The sequence below is a fragment of the Carassius gibelio genome, chromosome A24 (genome assembly GCF_023724105.1).
Source record: "Carassius gibelio isolate Cgi1373 ecotype wild population from Czech Republic chromosome A24, carGib1.2-hapl.c, whole genome shotgun sequence".
Lineage (NCBI taxonomy): Eukaryota > Metazoa > Chordata > Actinopteri > Cypriniformes > Cyprinidae > Carassius > Carassius gibelio.
In genome coordinates, this window is record NC_068394.1 from 10,362,296 (window position 1) to 10,372,335 (window position 10,040).

The 10,040-nt window shown below is 36.4% G+C and overlaps 1 protein-coding gene across 3 annotated transcripts in view; it reads left to right on the forward strand.

Annotated features, from left to right (window-relative positions):
* LOC127946208 (brefeldin A-inhibited guanine nucleotide-exchange protein 1) overlaps positions 1–10,023 on the forward strand; it is a 54,309-nt gene extending 44,286 nt beyond the window's left edge. For 2 of the 3 annotated variants that reach the window (XM_052542612.1, XM_052542614.1), the window contains 12 exons: positions 555–715; positions 1,171–1,301; positions 2,007–2,140; positions 2,262–2,393; positions 2,581–2,719; positions 4,170–4,239; positions 4,371–4,491; positions 4,801–4,940; positions 5,139–5,307; positions 5,527–5,665; positions 7,433–7,550; positions 8,661–10,023. In XM_052542612.1, coding sequence (XP_052398572.1) covers positions 555–715; positions 1,171–1,301; positions 2,007–2,140; positions 2,262–2,393; positions 2,581–2,719; positions 4,170–4,239; positions 4,371–4,491; positions 4,801–4,940; positions 5,139–5,307; positions 5,527–5,665; positions 7,433–7,550; positions 8,661–8,840 — 1,634 coding nt within the window. In that variant the 3' untranslated portion in view covers positions 8,841–10,023. The remainder of the gene's footprint in view (positions 1–554; positions 716–1,170; positions 1,302–2,006; positions 2,141–2,261; positions 2,394–2,580; positions 2,720–4,169; positions 4,240–4,370; positions 4,492–4,800; positions 4,941–5,138; positions 5,308–5,526; positions 5,666–7,432; positions 7,551–8,660) is intronic. The other variant, XM_052542613.1, reaches the window with a different exon arrangement.
* The last annotated feature ends 17 nt before the right edge of the window (positions 10,024–10,040 follow it).

Consider the following 10,040-nt stretch of genomic DNA (forward strand, 5'->3'; position numbering starts at 1 on the left):
GAAATAAGCAGACGTATGATATATATATAATTTTATATTATATTAGAAAATTTCTGAAAAGAAATGTTTTCACTGCTGGACTATATATTAGTTGTAGTATAAATATGAAGCTTGGTATTTCAAATAATAATAATTATTTTCCTTTTTTTCTTTTCTTTCCACTTGTTAGTCAAGAAAAAAAAAAGAATTTAGTTCTATATGAATGGTTTATATATATATATATATATATATATATATATATATATAAATGTATATGTATAAAATAAAGTTAGAAAATTGTTATAAAATAAAGGATTGAATTATTGTTATTATTTTTGAAAATTATTACATCTTAACATTACTGCTAAAATATTCAATTTATCTTCATGGTATTTTTTTTATACACTTACCATTTTAATTTTGCTTTTTTTGTTTTTTTTCACCCTACACTTCTGGGTGGAGTGGAAAGGATGATTTGCATTGTGAACATTTATTAACTTTTAATTACAATTTTTTTTTTTTTTAAATAAAATGGTGTTTGTTAAAGTCCTCTGTCGTCTCTTCTCTCCTCACAGCGAATGTATTTGAGAAGCATTTCCCAGCCACCATTGATTCCTTCCAGGATGCCGTCAAATGTCTGTCTGAGTTCGCCTGCAACGCTGCTTTCCCCGACACCAGCATGGAGGCCATCCGTCTCATCCGTCACTGCGCCAAATACGTCTCCGACAGACCTCAGGTCAGTGCTAATGAGTGCGCTCTCCATAACAGCTGAATTATGATCTGACCCCGGGTCAGGCTTTAGACAGACATTCACTAAACGCATTACGCTCGAGGAGACCACAGAGCACTTTTAACGAGAAAACTCTCATTACCAGACGCCATAATGAGCAAACCCCTTAAGGCCTTTATTAAGTAGATGGAAAATGTAAATGATCTGTTTTCTGCTCTCCATGAAGGGTGATTTGTGTTATGAGCTGTGTTTTTAAGTGCTTTAGTCTCCTGGTGTTTCTGAAGTGGAGATTAGTGAAGCCCTCCACTGCTTCTCACCGTGGGTTGCCAGATTGAGGCAAAAACCTTTTGATCTGTGAACGGAGCTTAGAGTCAAGCAACATGTTTGTTCTGGGTTGTGTTGAATATGTGCTAAGCAAATCAAATAAGGTTCTGTGAGCAAACTGTGTTCTGTGTTTGCAGGCATTTAAAGACTATACCAGTGATGATATGAATGTTGCACCGGAGGACCGCGTCTGGGTGAGAGGCTGGTTCCCCATTCTCTTTGAGCTGTCATGCATCATCAACAGGTGTAAGCTGGACGTCCGGACCAGGTTAGTGGCAAACCCACAATACAGACAAATCTCAAAACTTGTTATAAAGTTTTTGACAAATGTTTTAAACTACAGCTTGAGAGTTAACTTGCTCAGAGTGTTTTTTTTTTTTTTTTCAGGCACACACAATTATGACAAAATTATACCTCAATATATAATTTATTCATAATAAAGCTTTCAGAAATCTGCAATGTCTGTTTTAAAATCATATTTTAAAATTAATGTATCAGGCTTTCGGGGTAAAAGCATGTCTACTAATTTGGCCACAGAAAACTTGTTTAAAGGTGCAAAAAGTCATAAATGAAAATCTGAAAAGAAGTCCATTTTACTTTTTCGGCCAGCAGTTTGTGTACAGTTCTAATTCCAATGTTGGTTTTCAACATAGCATTTAAAAATCGTTTGTAATTTTTGTCGTCGTGGTTAAAAAACGAAAAAGAATTGACGTAAAAGTACAACAACATTTTAATCAAATTGATGCAGACTTCTTTGAAAAACAAACTTAAAATCGTACCAACCCCAGAACGATACTGTATATTAATTCTATTTGCAAGCAAAACATTTCGCTTAAAAACATTTCAAGTGTCAGTTCTCAGGCTACAGTTACTGCCAACGGTTTACTACTGAAATGTTCTTAGAATCACGCATATAGCATTGTCAATCTTTTTCAACCCTATCCCAACAATCTGTTTTTGGTTTGTTTGTCAGGGGTCTGACGGTGATGTTTGAGGTGATGAAGACGTACGGTCACACCTACGAGAAACACTGGTGGCAGGATCTGTTCCGCATCGTGTTCAGGATCTTCGACAACATGAAGCTCCCTGAGCAACAGACTGAGGCAAGTCAACATCAGCACTGAAACCTGTCCTAGAACACATCGCTTGGAAAGGGACTCTTATATCATATGCTAGCGCTCCAGTATCTAAATGGCTAATGTTCCATTTTTTATTTTCCCTCAGAAAGCAGAGTGGATGACCACCACCTGCAATCATGCACTTTATGCGATCTCTGACGTTTTCACACAGTACTTTGAATCTCTCAGCGATGTTCTGTTAGACGATATCCTCTCGCAGCTCTACTGGTGTGTGCAGCAAGGTGAGTGAACCGTACCGGCAAGAGACGAGTTATAATTACAGTGATCCTGTTGAGAAAACAACACGCATTGTTCAAAATACTGAAGACTAGAATAGAATATTTTGTGTGTAGGCAGTTCGCTAAAAATGGATATGTGAATTCCGACTTCAGGTCATGGTCTCACTCGCTCGCTCTTCTCTCCTCACAGATAATGAGCAGTTAGCGAGATCAGGCACTAATTGTCTTGAAAATGTGGTCATTCTCAATGGAGAGAAGTTTAACGCGGAGACCTGGGACAAGACCTGCAACTGTATGCTAGACATCTTCAAAACCACCATCCCACACACGTGAGTGTTCATCCAAAGATTTTATTTTTTATTTTTCTCCAGAATTTATGGTTTGAATCATTTTACAAATGAATGTTAATAGTTTCCCTCTTATATAAATGTGTAAAAACGACTTAATGCCTAGATAATGGTTAAATGTTAATATAATTTTTTATTTTTATTATCAACAAAAACTGATGCTTGCTTTGTAAATGCACATTCTGAAAATAAATATTACGGTAATAAACAAATAGCATTTAGTTCTTTATTCTCTATACCAAAATCAACCCCATTAACATCATATTTTTACCTTTCTAAAATAATAATCTGTTCCACAATTTAAAAAAAAATGTCCTAATGGCTTTATTCTTTCAAGAATGTGAACTCTTGACGGGAAAAGTCTGGTCTTTATCATGTTTTACATATTATTATTATTATTATTATAGGCATCATGATCTTAAAATACAGTATCAACCTTTTTACCGTGATTTTGTAAAGTAAACAACTGATTATTTGTAGAAACGTGCATTAAGTTCTCTTTCGAATAAGCAGAAGTGTCAGCCCTGTCACTGATTTTGTAAAGTAAACAAATGATTATTAAATGCTCTATTTGTAGAAATATGTGCATTAAATTATCTTTTAAATAAGTAGAAGTTTAGAAGTGTCAGCCCTGTTACCATGATTTTGTAAAGTAAACAACTGATTAGTAAATGCTCCATTTTAAATATGTGCATTCAATTCTCTTTTGAATAAGTAGAAGTTTCAGCCCTGTTACTATGATTTTGTAAACAACTGATTATTAAATGCTCTATTTTAAATGTGCATTTAATTCTCTTTTGAATAAGTAGAAGTGTCCGCCCTGTTATTATGATTTTTTAAAGTAAACAACTGATTATTAAATGCTCCATTTTAAATATGAGCATGAAACTCTCTTTTCAATACAGTAAGTAGAAGTGTCAGCCCTGTTATTATGATTTTGTAAAGTAAACAACTGATTATTAAATTCTCTATTTGTAGAAATATGTGCATTAAATTCTCTTTTAAATAAGTAGAAGTTTAGAAGTGTCAGACCTATTACTATGATTTTTACTGAATATTTGTGGAAATATTTACATCATTAAAATTCTCTTTCTAATAAACATGTAGCTAAATTAACTGGTAAAGTTTCAACCCTGTTACTATGAATTTGTATAGTCACCGACTGATTATTAAATGCCTGATATTTGTAGAAATATCTGCAATAAATTGAGATTTTTTTTAAACAACTTAACACGGAAGGCATGTAATGTCAAATAAAGCTGTAGAACAGTCAGCCCTGTCACCAGCAACTCCTGTGTCTGCTTTGACATAAATATTTAAAGAAGACATAATTCGATTTATTTAGCTAGATATATCAAGCCATATCATTAAACTGTAAAAGGCACCTGCTGCGTAGCATGACCCCTCTAACCCAGCTCTGTGTTGTTTTCAGGCTCTTAACGTGGAGACCGGCTGGTACAGAGGGAGATCACATGACTCAGCTCGACTCTGAGAAACAGCTGGTATGCAAATAAGATTTCCAGTCTGTGCTCAACATTTAAGTGTTCACGGAGGGTCATCACAACCAGATGCTCCTCTAGTGCTGTATGAGTTCATGTTATAACATTAAAAAGTACTGATCTGGTGCTTACAGGACTCCATTTCCCAGAAGTCAGTGGATATTCAGACTCGGTCAGATGACCAGCAGTCAGTGAACAGTATGGAGAAGGCCTTGGCTGACAACCGCAGGCAGAGTCAGTTCAGTGTGGCTTCAGGCATGTGTCCAGATTGTTCTCTATTGATCCTTTTTTTTTTTTTTTTTTTTGGCTCCACAGTATTTCATAACTGAAATATTTGAAACGGAACTATTATTATTATGCTAAAAATAAAACAGTATTTGATTGCACAATGCCACAAATGACCAGCTAGAATCGAGAAAACACAAAGAACCACGTAATAATGCTTAGTGATTTTCATGAATTTAACAGTTAGATTTGTGTTTTTTTTAGCCTGATTTCATATTGCTCTCAGAGCATGCTGACTATCAGCTGGTCATTTTGTGTTTCCATATGCAATCTCCCCAGAAGTCCAGGAACAGCGGCTGTTTGCAGCTCTGCTCATAAAGTGTGTCGTCCAGCTGGAGCTCATTCAGACCATAGACAACATCGTGTTCTTTCCTGCGACTAGCAGGAAGGAGGATGCTGAAAATTTCGCAGCAGCACAGGTATCATTTTAAGATCTTTATATACTCTGATTATGACATATATATATATTTGGGATCACGAAATCCATAAAACATTTAAAGTTTGGAAACCCTTATGCTAGGCCACAACATAATTTAAAGGGTTATGGAGTAAAACTTGTTTTATTAAAGGATTTTTTATGAAGTTATAGAGTCTGAATGAACTGTATTTTTCTGCAGAGAGATGCTTTGGGCGCTGATGTACACGTGGATACTCAGGACCAGGGAATGTATCGCTACCTGACCTCAGAACAGCTGTTTAAACTGCTTGACTGTCTTCTAGAGTCTCATCGCTTTGCTAAGGCCTTTAACTCCAATAACGAACAGAGAACTGCGCTGTGGAAGGCTGGTCAGTACTCGTGATCATTTCTTTGATGTTAGAAACTTGAGATGCAATAAATATCCATTGTTAGGAGTTTATTTCTCCACGTTTACAAAAGCCGCCACATAGCTTACGGGTCACGGCGTTTCGCGTCCTCCGTTATCAGATAGAGCCACCTGTGTGGCCTGATGGAAAGTCTGTCGCGTCTGGCTTGATGTCTTCTCCTGTCACTGTGTGTGTGATCAGGTTTCAAAGGGAAGTCGAAGCCCAATCTGCTGAAACAGGAGACCAGCAGCCTGGCGTGTGGCCTGCGCATCCTCTTCCGCATGTACACGGACCCGAGCAGGCAGGACGCCTGGGAGGAGGTGCAGAGGAGACTGCTCAAGTAAGACATCACTGGAACCGCTCTCCGCTCTATTACATGCTCCTAGATCCTGCTGTCATTGGTGCAGTTCACATCTTTCTGTGTGCCTGCATTAGCTTAGAGACAACTATAACAGAAATCAAATATTATCTTAAAGACCATGGGAAATGCTTTTATTCAGCAAGGATGCATTAAATTGATCAAAAGTCATAGTAAAGACATTTATAATTTATACAAGATATTCCTATTTCAAATAAATTAAGTTCTTTTGAACTTTATATTCATTAAAGAAACATTAAAGTTTCCACAAAAAAAATAAATAAAATAAAATACCAAGCCGTTTTCAACGTTGAAAAATAATCAAAAATGTTCCTTGAGCAGCACATCTGTATGATTTCTGAAGAATCATGTGATAGTGAAGACTGGAGAAATGATGCTGAAAATTATTTTTTATAATTACATTTTAAAATATATTAAATAGTAAACAAGTACAATTGCTTTTTAAGATTATATATATATATATATATATATATATATATATATATATATATATATATATATATATATATATATATATATATATATATATATATATATATTAAATGAAATATGTATTATTTCACACATACTGACTATTTAATATAGTTTATATAATAAAATATTAAATAAAACAATAATAAGTACTACTTTACTATTCTGGAAATATGTACCAAAAATATTGATGGCACATTCTGTTTTTTCTTGTGTATTCAAATATTATCCATATATTTTAAATCCAAAATATATCCAAACACACCACCAACTAGTTATGACAATTTGCAAATTGTGTTCATGACTTTAGCACAAATTAATATTGAGTTTTTTATATAAAAGAGGGATACAGTATGTTCTTGGCATGTGTTTTCACGTGCACACTTTTGTGTCCCACGACAACATGGCATTCGCTGACTGCTTTACTTCCATCATGTGACAAGTTTCAGGGTGAAACAGGATCTACGAGGAGCAAGACTCTTTCTCTTAAAAATAATGTCCAGTAGTACCCTACTAGATAAACTCACAGGACATTTTGCCAGGGACGTTTTGGAGGTTCTCCTGCAGGAACCCAGCTAGAGTCAAATAAAGACTTCATGTCTAGAATCTAAATACACTAAAAGCACATTAAAAGCCATGTTGGTTCCTCATTCAAGTTTGTTCATTTTTATAATGGACAAAGGTCACTCTGCCTAATAAATCCTGAAGTGAGAGTTTGGGTTTGCTTTATTGAATTGGGACTGGTGCTCTGGCGTGGATCCAACAGAGAAAGAGCGTTTCATGCGCCATTAGGGCAATGGTTTGTTAGATTAGTTAAGTTACAGACAATAGCGCTTTAAAACGAGAAACACACTACACTGAGCACTAATTTCACTCGATCCCAGAGCTCAGACCTGTGCGCTTCAATTTGGCATGAACACAAGTGTCCCTGACTCCCAGACTTCACTGCTAATACAGTGTAATCACGAGAAAGAGGCCAGGTCAGACTCCGACTCCCTTGTCTTCAGGAAGACACTAATCATTGGCCCAGTGGCCCTGCAGACACGCTTAACCAGACTAAAGGGGATTTCGGTGAGATTAGGTCATGATGAGTGAGCAGATGGGGGTTACATAAGACAAATGAGGGGGAGGAGCCTATCAGAGGTCATGGCAGAGGTCACCAAGGCTGTGTTCAAGTTGTTTGCGGTGTACGTGGAATATTTATGTTAAATCCTCTTGTGCTGAAACGCAGTCTATATCTCTCTCTCTGTCTGTTAGCGTGTGCAGTGACGCTGTGGCGTACTTCCTGACCCTGACGTCTGAGAGCCACCGCGAGGCCTGGACCAACCTACTGCTGCTCTTCCTAACCAAAGTGCTCAAGATCAGTGATGACAGGGTGAGTGTCTGATTCACTGCTGATACGTGTGCGAAACGTGTGCTTAGGAGGGTTGAGTCCAGCATTTCCCAACTGAGGCTTTGCAGTCCCCTAGTGGTTCCTGATGGAACTGCAAGACTGTTGATGAGATTTCAATGGAAATAATGTTTAAAACATATATAAATGGTCTCATTTAATATTATATTTTAACATGGATAATAGCTTGTAAGGGATATAATAGCTTGTATAAAGTTTTTGATAAATATTGTATAAAATATGCAAATACATCTGATTTAATATATATGTATTTACTTGCTTTTATTATTTAGTAAATGTTAAAATATGAAATTCTTACTAAATCGATAATACATTGTTTAACCCCTTAACTGTCACTCACGTTTTTGAAGATAGACTTGAATGCGCATGATACAAACCTACATTTGTATAATTCATGACTGAAAACATTTTGTAACATGATTTTGATGTGCCACATGGTAATGCAATGTCTGATTTTAAAATGGGTTTTAAAGGATGACTTTTGAGCTTCTGATGATTTCTAAAATGTGATAGAGAAAAAGGCAACGAGGAAGTCTTTTTTTTTTAAACAAAGGTCAAAACTCCTTTTGTAATGTAGATTTCTGAGGGTGCACTCTTGTCATAAATTAATCTATTACTTTTCTTACATAATTTTTAACAAATAATATTGGTAAAATATATATTTGGGAGTCTTAGACCTTTCCAACGATATATAGTTTGTCAAGATTAGATTAGATTTGATTGTAATATAGTATAGTCAACGTAGGCGTCCCGTATACGGGACGGGGTGACATTTATCAGGTAAATACATTATAAACACTATCGTTCAAAAGTTTGGGGTTGGGAAGTTTTTTTATTTATAAATCTCTTTAAGAAAAAACACATTCAGCTGATCAAAAGTAACCGTAAAGGTTTTTGTAATGTTACAACATGAAATCAAATAAGTGCTGGCCTTTTGAACTTTCTTTTTATCATTTTTTCCACAAAATATGCTGGAACACACCTGGTGCTAATCAACACAGGGTTAATCCGATTACATCAGGGCATGCAGTGAGAAAATGTAAAGGAATACAAATGCATGTGTTTTCTTTGCAGTTCAAGGCCCACGCGTCCCGATACTACCCTCTGCTTTGTGAGATCATGCAGTTTGACCTGATCCCGGAGCTGAGGGCCGTCCTGCGCAAGTTCTTCCTGCGCATCGGATTGGTGTTCCACATCACCCAGGGTTTGGAAGCAGACCAGCCATCAGGCGACCAAACTCCCAACCATGCCTAGAAGCAGCAACAGCAGTGCCTGTTCCTGAACACCACAGACACCCAGTGGTCTCCTCTTGTCATCTGCAGGACGTGAGCATCTGATCTCCTGCAACTAATGAGGAACCAGGAGATAGAAGAGATGGACTGTGTTAGATATGACGGTACTAATATCAACCCCCCACCCCGGCCCACCTCGCCCTTTCAGGGTCTGCTCTGGACAGCTAGTCCCAGTTCAGGAATTACGTCCCATCCACTGGACAAATGACCAGGCCTTGTATAATAGGATCCAATCATCTAGAGCATCACGAGGATGCTAATGCTTTACAAATGCTTGACCTTTGAGAGCTTCAAAAGGTCCAGATAGATTTCAAAACAGTGTCTTGGCATTATATTAAAAGCTGTTTGAAGAATAAGAGAAGGGTTGCATATCAAGCAATGTGATGGGATGTTTCAAGTGATTCAGATTATTATTATATTTTTTTTTTTGCACTGCTAATGGCTAACATTGGCATGAATAACTCCGAAGAAACTAGTTGTACAGAATTCCAGCTTTGTAATGTAATCTCATAACACTAGATTTTGTTTTCTGTATCTTTTCGTTCGTTTCTCGGATATTTGCTGCACTTGTTTTCTTGATCTAAATGCACTGGAGATTTTTACTTTTGTGATAAATTATTGAACTATGCCATCTTTTCCTCCATAAACGGTCCAGCTGGAGATTTCTAATACGATATGAATTGATTAGTTCAATTTACTCCATTTTCTATATTGCTGACACTTTTTTTTTTTTAATTAAACACTGGGGGCAACTGAGATCATTTAAAAGGAAAAAACTGGAACTTTAAAAAAATTGAGGGCGAGGTAAATGTGAGCTGCATCGGAGTCACTGGTTTGTATCCCTGTTGGAAGTTAGGCTTCACTCTACGTGTACAAATTTTTACAAAAAAAGTTAATATATTTAAATTCTTCTCTTTGTTTTTGGGGGTGGGTTGTATTGTATAGAAATTAATGATAGCTGCGCTTTAAAACGGTTGATAGAATAACGATGTGAAGCATTCCTGGCTAGTGAGGGTGACTGTAATGGTACAGCCCTGTAAAGTTTTCTATATGGAATAAAATGATCTGTACAACTCTATATGACACTGGTCATTATCGACACACATTCTAATCAGGTCATAGGTTAATAAAGTTTTGGAACTTGATGCATTTGCTCTGGTGA